Below are 19,690 nucleotides of genomic sequence, written 5' to 3'. Positions count from 1 at the left end.
GCATGTGATGTCCGTCACTTTGGGGCGAGTTGAATGCAGTCAAACCCAGCTAGCTAGCTGGACACAGAAAGGCCAGACTAAGAGTATGACTTTGTTATGCAAATTGCAAAGACAACTGTGCAGCGGAATTTTGCTACAAAGTTTCAATATCTGAACTGATTTACTTGGTTGACAGGCACTGGAAATGATGGCCAATGAAAATGCATTTTCTTTACATTTAGATCATAATGTATCAGTCACAGTTACACGGAAATCATTTTATCCTCCCGAGCACAGAAGCCTATGCTGTTCTACAGTGTAAATGTTTCACAGGTTGAGACAAAGTCACTGTCATGGCAACGGTCGAAATTTGCATACAATTCTGAGTTTTAAACCGGTTGTCAATAGGTCACCAAACTTTTTAGTGTCACGTCACTGTTGTCCGATTCATACCGTATTACTGGTGTTCTTTGGGTATTAAACGTGTGCAAGTATTCACATTATTAAAACGAATAGAAAATTCCTGTCATGAGCAGAATTTTGAAAAATAGGTCTTTTCTTGCCTGGTTCAAGGAAAAAAATATCCCTAAATATTCCTTAAATATAAAATGCATAGGCTACCAGCCATTGTCACTGGGCTACTAACTTCAAAAAATGGTAGCCAAAGGGTACTACCAGAGAAAAAAGTTAATTTCTAGCCCTGGTAGGTAGTAGCAGGGCAGTAGCTGTATTAACTTGAATAATTTCGACAATATTTTTGTTCAGTTTACACAACTGCCTTCTTGTTCTGCTTCCTACAGCGTGATGAACTGCCCAGTGTTCAACTTGCCAACATATCATTGACAAATAACTTTGAGTCTTGACTCGAATTCAATTATCACCAATATTTACATACACAGGCTTTGTCATCAAACTGTGTTTCAGCATGCTACAGGGAGACAGCAAGAAACTGTATTTGGTACATTGCATAGAAATATTGAAAAAAAATATCAACAGTTGCAGCTTCTGCCCCGTTACGAGGCCTACTTGCTTTTTTTACGAAATTCATGAGAATTCATACATTTTTAGATTTTTTGAGATAAAGGTCATAAAATGCGACAAAATGGTTCTAGATTTTGTTTAACTATCACTAACATTAGAACCATTGAACCAAAATATTTTCAGGTCCACCCTTACATATAGGCAAAGCAAAATTTTCAAGTTCCCTCTCTACTACCCCGAGAATTTTCGCCCCACCCCCCTCCATCCCTGAATTCCTCCACCCAACCAGTTTTTGTGATCCCTATGGGATTTGGCGTATTTTTTTTACATTTTAGCGACTACCCGTTTAGTGAATTTTGCCCATCATAATTTCCGTGTGCTACCCCCTTGTATTCAATGGATTCGTCCTCTGTGTTTGACCATCAGCTGCTACAATCACCTGAAACAATCAAGTGGTCTGATTGGAAACGTCATAATTGGCGTTTAAGAGTTGCCATTTTGATTTCTTCATGACAATACCAACATCGAAGGGACTAAAAACACCACAAACATCCAAGGTAAGAGAATTTTTGGACAGCAGATCCAAATGAATCGCAACGCAAGTAGTGTTGGTTTTTAAATGTCAAAATTCCATTTCTGTAATGGAACATCGTCAGATCGTGTCGGTAAAATTTTAATATTGAAGAATCCCCGAAGTGTCACTTTCGAATCGTTTTATTGCGGATATATTTGTACTTATATTTGAGCGCAAATTATATATTATGTAGCGCAAATTATTTCGAAGCGGGTCACGCGCGATCAGGTCCTTTGGACGGCACCACAAGGACGTCCGATACACATACAACCGTGACCCAGAATAGAGTGCAACGGAAGAGTTCGGCATCGCAGAAATCGTTTAGAGAGTGTCATTTATAATTTGTCGAAAAAGAAGTCAATTTTACATTCATAAATTTTTTTTAATTTAAAAATCTCATCTGAATTTGCCATTACGAAAGTCAATAATTTTGCTATAACGAGCTGTAGTGAGGGTTACTAATTAATAACCATGTAGACATAAATTTACCAGAAAATTTATTTTACCATATCCGGCGGCAATCAGTGGAATAACACTCTCCCATCTGTTAGTTTGCCCCGCTTATATATTTTTGTAGTGTAATTCTCAAGTATGGCACGAGGGAAAGAACCTCAAAAAAACAACAACATTTATTTGAATTTCCAGTTTGGTAAACAATGGCTTACGTGAATACTAGCTTTTATACAGTTTACGTAAATGTAAAAATAGCAAATTCACAGTACTTCCGTTTGTCTCAAATCTTATTTGAAATTACTCCGCATGATTGAAACTAACAAATATAAAAAATGAATGAAATATGCAAAGTATTTTTGAAAAACAATGCAAAAAACAATCGACCCAAATGTTACCATGGGCGTCATTCAAACTCTCATATCTGACGTTGATTCTCCAAAATAACACATTTCTAATGGATGACACGATTGAATTGGTCGTGGGTCTATTCGCATCGACGGCCACAGCTGTGCCAAATCCCCCTTTATCATGTATGTTAAATGAGCGCAGGTCGTAATACATCGACGAACGGGATAAATAACAAAATCTGTATATTCAGCCAGCTTCTTCATGTCGTAAGGCTTCGTTAAGACTTCATTCTCAAAGAAGACCAAAGTTATTGTATTTGGACATTTAGAAATTAACTCAAGTCGCTCCATTTTGTGACCCGAAGACTCTAAAAAATGATCCACAAAAGCTCAGAAACGTCGTCAAAGAAATAGGTTCATATAAATCGAAATTATGGAAATCTCAGCTCCTTGAAATTTCTCAATTTCGTCATTTACACCAGTTTCGATAGAATTTCAACTTCGAACTCTTTGAAAATCAAATCGACCGTTTTCCCAAATTGCTATCCTTGCTAACATTACACGGTTATTTTTAAACAGAGCGGATGTGCGTTTGTAATATAACCGTATCTGTTACATGTTTGGTCAAATTTCATGGCCAGCATTCAGCGTGTACAGATTTTTAGTATGTGATTCGTTGTATAAACACAATGGCCACTATTAAACTAATATAACCGTAACCGCATATGTTACATGGCCAGCATCCACTGTGTACAGATTTTAGTACATTGTGACGTACAACTTGAGTTTACTTCAGGCTACGATTATAACACGGTCCCTCCGAAAGAGTAACATCTTGCAGCCGGACGAAATATTTCATTTTGTTAAAACGGGATTGTAGATATATCTGCCATGTATCGTCTACATGATGTCGAATGGGCAGACACGGCAGTCGGATCAAGGGATTTTTCTGATCGATGGAGCCCAATACTGCCGAGGCCAGGACCCCACTGCCTTCACAAACATACATGTATTAATAAGATGAGCACACATGTTCACATGTTGACCCCGAGAAAATATTTATCACGGATATATCGTCACCTTTTTTTGGTATTTTGTGTCTCCATTATCCAGTTTCATACCATCACTTTTAAACGGATTATATCTGTGACTATTATTTTATTGTACTTGGGCCTCAGCCTAAGTACATTTGTTTTCATTCCGTGGGAAAAAACTGTAAGGTATAACCATTTCTGGCTGAGACCAGGGAGGGCAAAATGTATTGGCTTCATCTTTCTTGGCATAATAAATGGCGTAATGATGTTAACTGAATGGAAGTGCTGCTCTCAGCCAGTCTTGAATAAGTGAGATGTGAATATAAATGCTTCTCTATCTGAGTTTTTGCCACAAAATCTTCTGAATATAATCAAATGTGCATCGAAATGCAACAATTAATGCACCCTCCGTTTCCTAGGCGATGGCACGACCCTTGCTACACCCACTGGACGAGCCAAAGTGGGAGGGGTAATTTCGGTTTGGTCGAACAGGAGGGCTCGAGACCAGAATTTAACATTTAAACTTGAAACATGTTTAATCACTGACAAGATGTGGATTAGTGTTAATCAAAGAGAAAGTTTGAAAAGGAAAGGTTTTATATCCCGGACACAATGAAAAACATTACGACTGGAAACTGTACCCCCGGTTGAGAATAGTAATGCCCACAGCGATGGAGAACACTTATCCTTGAGCTGAGAAAACCAGACCATCATTTCGAAATAGAGCTGCAGATTCGAGAAGCTCGTTAAAAATAGCTAGGTACACCCAAAGGGGTGGTTTTCGAGTCTTGAGGGCAAATTTCGCCTCCTTCATTTAGAAATCGTACGTTTGTTTTTCCAGGGGAACACATCATTTGACACAAAATTTGCATGAAAGGGGTCGCCAGTAAGCACGTGGTCAAATCTGGCATAAGAAACAATATGAAATGTTGGGTAAAGCCAGTCCAAAATAAACTGATTTGAACTTTTGTGTTTTGTAATTTATACCACTGCAGTAACATGACTTTTTTTTGACAACATCACACATGTAATACGTTTTGAAACTGAATACTCCGACGTATTCTGTGTCCCCTTTGCTAAAAAATACGGTATGCCGATTACCATGTAAGGAGATGATGACGTCAAGACAGATTTGTAGTGCGTTTGGTCTTGGATGGTGCACGAAGTTTTGTCGAGGTAGCTTGTGTATTTATTTCCTAAATGGGAGATATTAGGGTCGATCTAAAAGAAGGCCGAAAAATGTTATGATACTCTAAGCGAGCTGAACTCCAATGCGAATGGTTGGATAATTTGGAGGATGTCTAGACTGATCTCGTCTCATTAAGATTATTTGGCGGTCAGTATTGAATTTCAACTGCGTCACAAGTTTGCGTCGAACGGTCAACGAACGATATTTTAGAAATCTGGAGACATGGCACATCGCAGTTTTATTTTAGTATTTTATATTTTACAAAAGATGTAAGAAGCAATGATTTTGTTGAAAATTCTGAAAAAAATATAGGAAGATTTGATCGCGACAACATTTTCACTTGGGGGTCAACTAGCTCTGCGTACGATGCTGTGTGTTCCGCTACAGCTAACCGCCCCGCTTACCACAGCCCTGCAAAGACCCGTACGTTGGGTCGGTGACTTCAAATCCATTTTGGGACTTGACGTAAAAGCCAAATTACTGCCGAAATTCAGCGTTCTTGGGCCCAAGTCGTATCCCAGCCTACCTCAGCTACTCGATCGCTTCCAAAATGACAGTCTTTTATTCACTTCTCGTAAATAACCGTCGATGTCGGCAACTCTCTCGCTGGCCCTGCGTACGATGCTGTGTGTTAGCTGTAGCACATAGCATCGTACGCAGGGCTAGGGGTCAACATGGGGTCGCAGCCATGTTGCCTCAAACAAACTTATTTCTGTCTGCACTCAAAACTCAAAAATGTCGCATATGAACCTGAAAAATCGATGTAATTTTGTCAAACTTCGGCGAAATTTCAGCCTATAGACAAAATTTCATCTAGGTAAGGTAAATTTATTGAAATTTGATCGACAAATAATCCTGAGCTTGAACGTGACAGCTCGCCTTCTCCGGGAAGTCATGCATCCGGCCAGCTGCCCATATGGCCGGGTGCATGAGATTGTTTTCAAGCAACGGCGGCAGACCGTACGGGGCTCTGGATATGAACCTACCGCCGGTGTAGCTGTAATAACTGTTGCGTTGTTTTTAATCACCACGGACGAAGTCCGAGGGGACTTATAGGTTTGGTCATGTCCGTGCGTCCGTCCGTCCGTTCACGCCTAGTACCCAACCCCATACAGATGCACGTCGATTTCTTTCACAATGCTATCAAATTTGGCCGTGTTAGAGGACTTTTTAGTTTACACCTCCATAGACTCCCATGTATAAGGCAGTTCTCCATAGACTCGCATGTATGATGCCAAGAAAAATAAAAATTTAGTTTCTCATTGTATATTGCCTAAAGGATGCAGTGACACAATTTTTTTGTCCCCACGGATAAAGTTCAGGGGGCTTATAGATTGGCTCATATCCGTCCGTGAGTCCATCGGTTCACGCAGATATCTCAGACATTTTGACAAAATATCATGTGACCTTGGTGACCTTTGACCTGAAATATACATTATTGTCCATAACTCAGTAACCACAAGTGCTAAACCTTTCATATTTGGTATGATGGGACACCTTATGACGCCACATATTGTACCCCATTAATTATGTGCATATCTAATTATGAGCGAGCCAATAGAGCAAGAGGTCTGATTTCTGATACTAGTATATAGGGATAAGTTAACAATATAATTTGTTTGACAAAACTTCACGTGACCTCAATGACCTTTGACCTCAAATATACATATTTGTCCACAACTCAGTAACCACAAGTGCTACACCCTTCATATTTGGTATGAAAGGACACCTTATGACACCATATATTGTACCTCATTAATTATGTGCATATCTTATTTTGAGCGAGCCAATAGAACTAGAGGTCTGATTTTTGGTATATAGGAATAACTTAGCAATACAATTATTATGACAAAATGTGACGTGACCTCAATGACCTTTGACCTCAAATATATATATTTGTCCACAACTCAGTAACCACAAGTGCTACATCCTTCATATTTGGTATGATAAGACACCTTATGACACCACATATTGTACCTCATTAATTATGCGCATATCTAATTCTGAGCAAGCCAATAGAGCTGGATGTCCGATTTTTGGTATACAGGGATAACTGTAGGGTAGAAATCTAAATATGCCCATCTAAATATTAGACATCTACCATCGAGAACAAAAGAAGTTTGCTGTAATTTGAATATTTAAGGAGTTTAAGCAATTCCCGCTATAAATAAAGAACCCCTGCCTCAAACTCCACAAAAGTTGCTAGACATATTTTGCCGTTGTCATGCCATTGCTTCGTTTAATAACCAGTTAGTCAAATGTCTCAATGACAGGAGGAAATTCAAGACCATATTTGAATAGTAGTATATATTGTCCTCAAAATTACTCTATCACGGCCCAAGTACTCATTGCCTTCAGCAATACTGCCTTGTTTTCATTGTATCTATTCCAGAAAAAAGACATTTTCTTGTTTCCATTTAAAGGACAACTTTTGGATGACGCAGTGTCAGCCAATTCCATCGCTTTGCATTGTAGAAACGCAAGAAAACGTCCTTGTAATATCGTCGTTTTCTTGAAACTTTTACAAAAGACTTGGAATGAGAAGTCATTTTGAAAATAATATTCAGATAATTGTGTGATTACTAGAGATTTCAAGATAACATGCCAAGATTATTCCTTCCTGTACAAAAACCTGCAAAAATTCTGACTCGGCCGTTTTTCTTAGTGCCTTTGATAAATATACAATCGTATAAGATCACCACCTTATGCACTCTTTATTACAATATAAACTTCAATAGCAAAGACATGTTTTCAAACTCTACACAGCGGGAAAGGCGATACTTTAGACTCAATCATCTCCCTACATAATGTAGGGTTGTATTTTGTCTTGAAGCAGTGTGAATTGCATAAAATCAAAGGGTATTTCTATAAGATTTATCTCAAAATGCCAGATTGGATCACTGCTGTACCTCATCATTTTCCTTATCTATTCACTGTACCCTACACAGTATGTGCAAAAATCAGAAAGATGACATTATTTCCTTACTAATTTTAGTCGGATGTTTTGTTGTAATTATCAAAAACATTACGAAAACTTAAGCCTTTCTGTAGTTGAAAAAGCATGGGGTAGGAATAATTCAGGATCCTGACTTAAAAAGTAGTAACCCCTTGTTTTTCTGTTTATCTTTGTTGTTAAAATAAATCAAATAACACCGTATACAAAAATTAAAAAAATGACAATATTTCAAAAACAGTTTTTAGGCGCGTGTTTTCCTGAAACTACAAAAAATACAAAGAATGAGTCGGTTTATCGTGGAAAAAGCATGGGGAGGATACTTTTGGACATTTTCCGATATCATTTTTCGGGTAGAACAAAGATCTGAATTTTACAAGCAAAACTAAAGGTAATTGAAAATATAATATGCGCATTTGCAATGAAACTTTAGCGACTCCACAGTCTACAGGATCTTTAACAAAGACTGACATTCGTGTTAATTTTACCGATTCGTCGAAACATAAAAGTACAATTACAAACAGGAAAGTATGCATCACAATTCCTTTTTGCATTCCTTTGATCAGGATGTCATCATGAATCATGCCTGTCTCACGAACCTTTCTTCCCTATTTTCACCTGCGCAGGTCCAAATCATCGTTTGAAAATAGTAAGCCTGTTCCACAAAGTGGTAGTGAAAGGGTAACAGTAGCGTTGACCTATACCAGTAGTATACAAGATGAAGATCTTGAATCTTCTTATACTGTATCTAGTCCCTCTTTATTTGGAAGTGGAGGGACGATTAATCAAGGTATGTTTCTATATTTTACATATCACGCACATGGCGAAAATGCGCGTCATGTGGCTTACGATAAGCAGGATAAGGGCATTAAACTGGTACTAGATGTGGTGGAATATTCGATCAATCGCTGAGGACAAGAGTACCAATGATAAGAACATTCTTTCGAATGTCCCATTTTGGAAAATGACATGGATAAATTCCGGTAAAAGAACTTATATGGAAGCATGAGATGTCAAGAGATGTGTACATATATAAACGTTCAATCGGTGCAACCAAAAACGTAGGCATAAGACAACTCGACAGAAAAACAATAAATATTGAGACTTTTATTAAGAATTAAAATGGCCAGAAGATGTAACTCTTGGGTTTTTTCATTATTTGTTGTTTTGTATGTCAATTGCAAGTTCTTGTTCTACTACGCAAAGCGTGATGAAACAAACACTGTCCAGCTTGTCAGCACAGTCTGTATACGTGTAGAATACACTGTTATTGTTTACATTTGAATTCTTGTCCGGACCAGAATTCACTTGTAAACAGTAACAATGCAGTATATACATGTACAGGCTGAGTTGACAAGCTGAATATGTGTATCTCAACATGCTTTGGGGAGTAGAACAAGAAACTGTACTTGACAGTAAAAACGAAAATAGTAAAATCAGTCTTCAAAATATACAGCTTATGGCCCTCTAAGACATAACGGCATAGTTCAGTTTAGTTCACATTCTTTCATACAACAACATACACCACATTGTGGTCATGCACCAGTTTTTTCTCCTGTCGAACGTTCCATCGTCCCTTCGGTCTGTCGTGTATGCTGCTTGAATACGAGACCCGAAAAATTGCAACGCATGGCACATATTTCAGGGGAAATCTTAAAATATAGAATGACGTCATTTCAATAAATAGATATGAAGTCAGAACATTTTGATCATCTATTGCGTTATTGAATCCATTATTGACTCATGGAACACTATGATGGGGTCAGGACAATGCGTTTAATCTACAGACCGTTGAGAGAATATCGTGATCGCGCTGCCATATAGACCGAAGGGGCCTCAGGCTCAATAACAAACAAGTTACCAACCAAACACATGGACGAGCAAAACACAGACTTAAGAAGAGAGAGAAATAAACTTGATAAAAAGGACAAAGACAACAAGCAAATGAGCAAAAAACAAACAAACCGCATATTACAAATATATCTACAGTAGAACAATTGTGTAAGACTTCCAATCAACGAGAGTAATCATCATATTACAGAGTTTGGTTGTCGATTATTCTTATTTCATTTTTTCTATATGCTATTTGTCCGTTTGTCTGTTTGGGTTGTTTCTTATTCAGCCTAAGTAGAGATTTCTGTTTTCGTTGTGAAAAGTAGCAGAGATTTCAGCAGGAATAATAAGCTGAAAGTGGACCAAACTTGCTGTCGGCAGAGTCGCGCACGCCATGATATTAAACCTAATGCACCCATAATTGCGATCAGCAAAACTTGAATATTTAGAGTTTAAATACTAGAACGGCTGACAGATGTTTTCCACTGTTGAAACGCACGACCACATATCTGCGGTTCTATTAATTAGGCGTGGATTCGTTGACCGTTAACGTTTGCACCGTTTTCCTATTCAGCAACATTTATGTCATTTTATGTAGCAATCTGGGTCGAGTGAGACACAAAACATCGAATCGGGTTTTTTGGAAATATAATCGTTAAAAGTGGTTGTTTAACAGCTGTTGCACAACACTATTTATATACAGCCTAATCTTCATTTTCATCATTGGCTGTTTATGACAGAGCTTCCATCTCAAAGATCTTGCGATAAAAAGCCACTATTGTGTTATCAGCTGCATTAGCTGTAAATTATGATGTAATTTCAGGGCATTTGTCTCTATTTTGAAAATACATTTTCTTAATCCTACTGCAAAAACAATGTCAAAGTGTCCAGTGTTCAGGTTGTCAACACAACCTGTATGTGAGTATTTATCAGTGTTGTTGTTCACAAATGAATTTCAATGAGGGAATAGGATTTATACGTTGATAAAGCGTTTCAACATATTTCGGGAGAAGAATTAGAGAATGCACACGTCTCATGGAACAAATAACAAAATAAACTTGAGAGCTGCAGCTAACATCGCTGTTCAACATTAACACGTCTTGAATTGAACACTCGATTTATTGGCAGATGATTCATACTGACAGCAACCTAACTTAATTTTCCATTTTACTTGACTCAATGCACAATTTTATCCATTTGTATTCGTTCTTCTAGCAATTCTCGGAAATCGCCGACAGTGAGTGCCCTTTTACTGAGATGGTTCGTCTAGTCAGGGGTTGTAACAGCACGCATGTATTTAGGCTTTTGAACTCTGGGGCCTGCGTAATAATCACTATCCTATTACATTTTACGATTTATTCAAATCTGCAAGATAATTTATCCCGTCATAATTGAGTCATAAATGGCAGGAAATTGTGTACAAAACTCAAAACACATGTGTCATTTTACAAGGGGAACTTTTATTAGGCAACAGGTTCTGACTCTGCAATACTTGGTGTGGCGGTTGTCAGGGTTACAGATCTTTATTGAATCTGCATAATATGGGTATAATGGTGTAGTATGGTAAAGTTATCGGCAATAAGGTCTTCATTAACATTTTAGTGATATTTGTAACTCATGATATTTAAGAAAACGGATAAGTAGTGATTCTACTCAAAGCGATTTTGAAAATGAAACCGACAAAAAATGCGCAAGAGAATTCTGAGTGAGTTGCTCCACTTGGTTGTATTTGCTTGTGTACAGGTGCCTGTCATAGTCAATTAACAAGAATGTATCACCCAGAATAATGGTCAACTCTCCAGGCGCGGCTACCAAGACACAGGGTTGCCTATCGAATTTTCGCTGGTCTGATTGTTTATGCGCGCGTAAAGTTTGCAAATAATTTGAGTGCTGTAATTTTGTCCCGCCTAAATTTAAGTCGAACATTTACCAATTTTATGAATTGTTCTGTAATTATTTTGATCATTTTGGGCCAAAAGGATATCACATTTCATTGGCTATAAAGTTTTTATCAACATTTTGTAAAAACTCTGAAAAAATTGACTTCGGTATATTTTTATGAAGGTAACAAAAATTGATTTTGGCGTACAAAGGGTTAAAAGGTAACAGGCGCCTCGTACTTGGCTCAAAGAAACTTTCAAAATCAAGAGCAAATAGTCGGGGTCGCCGTGCAAAGGTTACAATCAGAGAAATAATACCCCTCGAATATTTAAAATTCAAAAGTGAAGCTGTTCTCCTTGTTCACACTGGGAAAAAATGAAATTTTCGATTTTCACAAAAATACAGTAAAAAAACTCCAAGTATTCCACAGGGTTCAAAATAAGCTTCCACAAGTGGTAGGCAAAAGAATATTGTAAACGTTTGAGAGTCTGAATTTCTGTTTCCATGGCGCATTCTAAGTTAAACGAAATACCGTAATTGTTCTAGTGACACAGCAGCTCTTCGGGCGTCCAAGCCTGTACATTTCATTCATGTAACACCCGTTTTTTTCCAACATGTCGTTGGCTTCAGTTTTCACTTCTTTCCTAATAGGGACCATCTTTACACTAAAAGAAATTCATTATACGATCGTCTCTTACGGACTAAGTCGTTTGCTTTAGGCATTTTCGTGCCAAGAGAAAAACAGCAACAAAACATACTTTTTAAAACCATGTTAGTAAATAACGGGATAGGTGTTAAAAAGACCTGCTTGTTGTTCCCCAGAGTTTGCAGTTTGGTAGATGTACCGTGAATGCATCACCACTGAGATACTAATAACAGTGTCATCGTTTACAAAATATGTTCTGTTTGTAAGCAGAGCTGACAGCCTGTCCTATCGATTGGTCTACAGAATTTTCCAAGACAGGAATATTGTTTTCCGTAAGAAATACAAAATTTACAAATAACACAATTGCCCAAAGATAGCCCGTTGTTCATTTGCATGTCGTGTGCACCAAGCAAAGCGAGAAAATGGTGGAGGTGGTATAAGTTGCGCTTCGTATAAAAAAGCAGATTAGTAAAGTTTGGATTGTAAGGTCTACAATACATGCGCATGAATCTGAGCATCTTCGTTAAAGATAAGACTGAAAGATTTGGCCTTCTGCGGTGCTCAGGGTTGGAGGTAGACTGTTTCCCTGCCCCCTTATGTTAGGGTCGGGGCTCGAGGAGCCGACGGTGCGCCCGCACACGGCTAAATCTTTCAGTCTACATGGAAGATGTAAACATGAAGTAAATTGTCTCATAGGATCAGCAAATGTCGACAGGATACGGAGAATAACATCCGGGGACGAGGCAACTCCACATTCCTACCCATGGATGGCATCGCTTCAATTGGAATTATACGGGACGGTCTCCCACTTCTGTGGCGGTACATTGATCGATAAGGAGTGGGTTTTGACAGCTGCTCACTGCATGTATGGGTAAGTTTGTCTTATCTATCGACATCAGGATGGCTATCGAACAAAATCACCAGGTGGAAGAGTGGAGAGGAGAGGGAGGAAGTGAGACAGGGACAAAGAGATGGAGACACAACCACAGAGAAATATATACATACACATATTACAAACAAAAACAAAAACAGAGACTCAGAGAAATGTATACATACATACATACATGCATACATACATACATACATACATACATACATACATACATACATACATACATACATACATACATACATACATACATCATACATACATACATACATACATACATACATACATACATACATACATACATACATACATACATACATACATACATACATACATACATACATACATACATACATACATACATACATACATACATACATACATACATACATACATACATACATACCAGACAGACGTGGCTTCATGAAGTCAACTTTTTAATGTCAGCAAGTTATAAACACAGGGCCACGAGGAATTATTGGTCATAACACATGTGAAAAAAAATTGTTATTGATAAATTTACGATTATGAATATTGTTGATGAAATACTATTTCTGTCATTATTGTATTCTTGCAAAAATACCCAACTGCTCTGGAATCCTGAATGATAATCTGTATTTATGCCAAATTCGTGCAGTTGCAGTACAGACCCTGAGAAATACAGTCTATCGTTAAAGATAAAGCTAACTGTAGCATTGCACAGTATTACAACCATTTTCAGTAATAGAGCGCGAAGCCACTGCAGTGAACTGCAATAAAACTGCTCACACTAATTAGTTTCAGCTGTAGCCAGCTGGCTAAGTCGACAACATTGTATGTCCCATGCAGACAGTTTGTCTGGGGAAGTTGAAATGAAAAAGATTTGTACATGGACCAGTGCATGGTAATGTTACATTGTATCTTAATCTTGAACACAGGGTGCCAATCGTAAACTCTCATTTACAACTCGGGCCTCAGACAGAGCTAGTTTTGCCTTTGTACAAGCAGACTTTTTGGTCTTTATCAAGTAGCCTTGTTCAACACCAAAGTGGCCACGGCTACAGCTGAAACTAATTAGTGTAAGCAGTTTTATAGCTGTTCACTGCAGTGGCTTCGCGCTCTATTACTGAAAATGGTTGTAATGTGATCACTGACCGAGGTGATACACTTGACCGGCCCGTTGAAATCCTACCTATAATGAATGCAAATGGTCGGTCCACCCCTCACCGACGTCATGCACTAATTTTGAACCGAAATGCAAATCAGATGTGTACCCTACAGATTGTGACGGGGTTGAAGATGGCCTGAATTCTCAACGACGCAGTATTTGGGCTGTACATGTCGCACGGCCGAGAGAATAAAACAAGGTTGGTTCGAGGCTAGACCTATCGATCTGCCCTAATAGGGTAGAAATTTTGCAAATCAAGGAGCAGCAGTGATAAAAACGTGAGTTACTAGAAGGCCTGTGCACTGCTGTGATGCTTATAGTCGGCCCCTCGTACTGTTTAGAGAGACTACCAAGGCATACTGTTAACGCGCATTACCGTGTAATGCTAAGCTACAACTGGAGACTATATTTCTGAGGGTCTGTACTACAACTGCGTGAATTTGGTGTGGACACTGATTCCAGTGCAGTTGGGTACTTTGCAAGAATACAATAAAGACAGAAATAATAATTTTAACAACAATATCCATAATCATAATTTATTGATAACATAATTTTGACTTTTGTTATGACTAGTAATGCCTTATGGCCCTGTGCTATAAACGCCCTTGGGACACGTCTTTGAGACTGATGCTCAACCTTCAAAGATCCAAATCCGATCCGTTCCTTACCGACTCCGTGACAAAGATCTCTGCTTTGTACAGGGATGGAAAAATATTTTATATGGGATAAAGCAATTACATATGCTTTTATAATTAAAATAAGAGTAAACTATTTAGAATTAAAATTACTATTTTGATCATCTCTGCCTCCGTAGCACGCCTACTGATTACATGGTGATTGTTCTCGGTGACCACGACCTAAGCGTCGACGAAGGCACGGAACAGCGGATGAAAGCTGCCGCAATCTATGTCGACAACAGTTTCAACGAAGAAACGTGCGTCAGCGACGTTGCACTCATACAACTGGAACCTCCCGGGGCCGAAATCAACGAATTCGTGCAGCCGATAAAGTTGGCGACGAAACGGAAAAAGTCCGGTAACTGTATGGTGGCTGGTTGGGGAGCTGAAGATATTAACAGTGAGTACCGTATTCGTATTTCTTTACACGTACACACACAATTTAAATCTCAGTGTATTTTCCAGCACTTTATAGTTTCTTATTCTCCTCGAAAAAGATATGAGTGTTCAACTTTTGGACACAACCTGTACCTACCTAACATTATTGTTGACACTTGGAAGTTAGTCTTGAAAGACTACATTTGTCAGCGGTCACATTGCGCGTTGAACACATGGGTTTGAGTTTTGTGAGGCCGATTCTTCATCGTACACTGTGGAAGAGAATATTTACTTTATTTATGGAACAACAAAAATGACATCACTGTTATACGTTAGAGTCATTTCCCCTTCAACCATTTATATGTCTCAACTTACAGAGGAAGGGAATGAAAAATATTTTTAAAAAACTGAAAGGAAAAAAAATACCATACAAGTTTACAAGAGGACGAAACTAATTTTATTCCGTGACGACGATCGACAAGCAAAAAAGAAAAATCGCAAAATAGATATGTTAATAAATGAGGTATATTCACTTTATTATTCGAATTGATTTAGGCAAAACGAACATAGATATGTCACCACAAATTTAGAATCCTTTCCACCTTGCATAAGCATTGTTGTGGTGCGAATAGTAAAATGCGTAACCACTTATATTTTTTTTCAACTATGCTATTACATTGACCGATCGGATTGTTTTCTCCACGTCGATCATCTTCTTATTTACATATTAGGCCATTTAAAAGAAATTATTTGTTTGCCGTCCTTGGATTTTTGAAAAACCTACCAGCCAGCAAGGGGAAAAAACATACACAGACAAAAAACACAAGTGTATTAACATAATCTCAATTTTTATGTTTCCTTTGGAAAAAATAATGTTTTTGTTCGTAATTGTGTTGACAATGTGTTTGTTTTCTTCATTGTCTCTAAAAACCTACCAGCATTCGGACGGCAAACAAAGAATTTTATTTTATAGTATAACAATACAATAACCTTGAATTATGCTTCTGAATAATCATATCACAGCTTGTGATAATATTTTTTAATTAATCTTGAAACTAAAGCGAGTGACACGTCAGATAAACTTCCTTATTTACTGAAACACAGAGGATACGAGCAAAATTCTAATGGAGGCAACAGTTGATATAGTTGAAAATGCTGAATGTCAAAGAATCTGGATTGAACAGCTGATAACAGGCGCCATGTTATGTGCGGGTAGCAGTGTGGAGGGTATCTGTTCGGTGAGTTTTAGTGTTAGGTTTTTTACTGAAAATCCTTATCCAAGTGAGAATTCGCTCTCCTTGACCTGTGTATCTGAAAATTCAGATATTAAGCCCTGCGCACTCTTGAGTATGTTACTAGTAGGCCAACCAGGAAGTGGTTAGTTTGTGTTTATTAGACGTTTGTTTGTTTGTTCAGCAATTTATTTATTTACTTATTTATTTTGTTTGTTTCTTTCATCATGGCTTCCCTGTGGTTGAGATACCGTCTGGAGACAAAGATTGCAAGTTTAAAGTGAAATCTGCGTAGAGTACAATTACTCTTGACGAATATTTTTCATCGAAGGCAAATTAAATTCTTGTTTCATGAGACAATGTAACTCGTTCCATACTTACGGCTAGTTTCGCTAAATTAACCTTTTTATCTTCACACAGGGAGATAGTGGCGGCCCGTTATTTTGCTCAGAAGGCGGCGAGTGGGTTTCTTACGGGATATCCAGCTGGGGTCCTCCAAAATGCGGCATTAATGGCGTGCCGGATGGCTACACACGCGTCAGTAGTTACTATGACGACATCACGAATGTTGTCAGTGAAGACAGTGTCGTGAGCAGAGCAAGTGTTGACAGCAGTGGAAAGAAAGAGGGCGCGAAGAAAGGGAATAATGGGGAAAACTTGGACGACGGAGACGATATATTTCAGAACATACATGATTAAAATTTTGGCAAATTGTTTGGTTTAATTGACTCCAACAGTTATGAAATTTTATTGATATTCTGTTCTGTTCGTAGAAACAGTACAAATTAAATAACATGTATTTTGTTTTGTCTTCTGCTCTCTGCTTATGTTCAAAAATGGTGCCCAGTGCCTGCCCGGTGTTCCACTTGCTATAGCTCCAACTCAGCCCGGCGTATGTCTGTAACAACTCTATTCTAGTCCGGACCAGCATTTATTTGTCAACAATAACGGTGTCGATTGAATAAAACGTATTGTTTTAATGCTACATATTTCGAAATAACTTTTGTATGAAGATATGCAATGAAAATATCAGATGTAATGCCAGTATTAGTTTTCTTTGCGTACAACTAGATGTGCACGTGCATTACATGTGATAGTTTCAACTTTTGCGAGGATATGTAGGTAGTTGAGGAAACTAGTGCCGGGAAACGACTGCCGCATTATTCTTGGCTAGAATATACCTCGGGGAAAGATACTCGGACTCTCAAATATTTACCGTTCTGTATTTGTCTACCACTTGTGGAAGCTTATTTTGAAGCTCTTTGAGTAAGTTTATTTACGGTCGTAGTTTTGTGAAAATCGAAAGTTTTATTTTCCCGTAGCTAACACAGGGATGGCAGCCATTTTGAATTTTAAATATCGGTAAATGCTTGGTAATTTATTTATTTTCAATAATAATAATAATTTTATTCAGTCTCCTAGGCCACCGGTCTTTCATACAATAGGATAAAAAATAAATATACGGTAATTTATTTCTCTAGTAACAAAATTTGCACAGGTACCCTGCTTTTATTTTTGATTAAGTAAGAAAATCGTTGAAAGTTTCCTTGAGGAAAGTTTGAGCGAAAGTTTTAAGTCTTTCACTTTTAAGGCACATACTACTTTAAGGTAGAACGCGCCTCGGAGACAGACAGTCGGACTTTCAAATGTCTACAATTTTTTCTGATATACCACTTATGGGGCTTATTTTAAAGCTCTTGGAGAAAGGAAAACTTTCACCGTCTTAGTTTTTCGAAAATCCAAAATTTAATTTTCACCCGTAGAGTTAACATAGGAATGGCGGCCATTTTGAATTGCAAATATCACAAAATGTTTGGTAATTTGTTTCGCCAGCTCCAAACTTTGCACTGTGACCCCCGATTTTTATTGTTGATTTGGTGAGAGAATAGTTGAAAGCTTTATTTCAGAAAAAGTTTGAGCAAAAGTTTAAGTCTTTTACTTTCGAGGCGCATACTACCTCAAATAGTAAAGATACGGTCGAATAGACCCATGGATGTAAGTATATGTAAATGACTTCGATCAAACCATCAGGGGTACGCTCTTTTCATGACTATGCATAATTATGACAAATTATCGTTTGAAGAGCTTACGGTGTAAGTGATGCTGCGAAAATCGCTAATCATTCCAAATTTACTTTTGTCGGTAAGTTAGGCAAGTAGATTTTGATAAAAGAAATCTCACAACCCTTGTGAGGAATAATTTACATAAAGTCGGTTCCACTGTATATTCAGCAATTGGGAACGACAATGCTCATAATAGGTCCATGATTACGTCCAAAAGTGTGAAACCGATATTCGGCTTCTGCGTTTTAATCAAATGTGAGATGTCATATCCATCTTTTTTTGTTCTGTGGACGTGAAAAGTGTGAAATAGCTTCATAAAATATGATTTTTCAAACTGATGTATGTTACACTCTTGCACGATCTGTTTGTCAGATTATCCAGAACCTCATACGCATGTATTTCTATTAGTTATAATAAAACAATATCATGCGTTCATCTTCAGTTTTGCACTGATTTTTTGCCAATTTTTAAAAAATTTCAGTGAGTATATATTTTCCTTATGCAATACAAGAGTTTAAAAACGGTGTTTATAGATGAAGAATTTACTCCTTCACAATCTATCGACAGAAAGTATTCCACGGATGGGTTTGTTTGTCAACTCATTTGATAAAATGTTGCATTGTGTGTGGAGAGGATGAAGAAAATAAATTACAAAAAACCGAATCTCGATTAAAAGAAAATTTCAACTGTTTGTTGACAAAAACGTGTGCTCGCACACGTCACGTACATACCGAAATACACACATACACACATAGTACACACATAGTACACACATAGTACACACATACACACATACATACATACATACATACATACAAACATACATACATACACACATACACACATACATACATACATACATACATACATACATACATACATACATACATACATACATACATACATACATACATACATACATACATCCCATTACTTACACGTGCACACACTTACACACTTACCTTTATACCTATACATACATACTTACCTAGTCAACATATCAACTCATTGGACAGTGTTTTAAGGGATTAACGGCATGCAGATTGTGGTCAAGTGATCAGATGTTAAAAGGAAGCGGGCCGTTGATGACAAATGCACGTCTTCACTAGAAATATTACAGACATCATCAAAAAGATACCTTGTGAGAAGATTTATGTATAAACATTTACCCGCTGGTATTATCGATGGAAGAGAAATTTGGTCAAGACAAGCCGCAACTTTCTCAGTGTAGATGTCTTGCCATGACCCAGAATTGTAAGCTCAGTACTTTGATGCATTGTTAATTTATGCAGTATATTATAACCACAAACGCTAGCGGGGGCACCACTGCCTGTTATATTCCTAAATGTTACTAACGTCTGTTGAAAACCAAACATGCGTACACAAGCTGGTGACTAGATTTAGCTTATAGAGTAGTCGATCTTTGTTGGGCGT

At 37.8% G+C, this 19,690-nt stretch overlaps 1 protein-coding gene across 1 annotated transcript; it reads left to right on the top strand.

Moving 5' to 3' along the window:
• The first annotated feature begins 1,349 nt into the window (after positions 1-1,349).
• On the top strand, positions 1,350-18,697 carry LOC139137016 (chymotrypsin B-like). The gene is made up of 7 exons (XM_070704921.1): positions 1,350-1,517; positions 8,137-8,300; positions 10,559-10,580; positions 12,567-12,741; positions 14,721-14,983; positions 16,066-16,199; positions 16,614-18,697. The coding sequence occupies exons 2-7, from the start codon at positions 8,229-8,231 to the stop codon at positions 16,890-16,892; spliced, it is 945 nt and encodes a 314-aa protein (XP_070561022.1). The 5' UTR covers positions 1,350-1,517; positions 8,137-8,228; the 3' UTR covers positions 16,893-18,697.
• The last annotated feature ends 993 nt before the right edge of the window (positions 18,698-19,690 follow it).

Source organism: Ptychodera flava, chromosome 7, assembly GCF_041260155.1.
Source record: "Ptychodera flava strain L36383 chromosome 7, AS_Pfla_20210202, whole genome shotgun sequence".
NCBI classification, from domain to species: Eukaryota; Metazoa; Hemichordata; class Enteropneusta; family Ptychoderidae; genus Ptychodera; species Ptychodera flava.
Note: the sequence above shows the minus strand (reverse complement) of the source record. Positions and strands in the feature narration are given on the sequence as shown.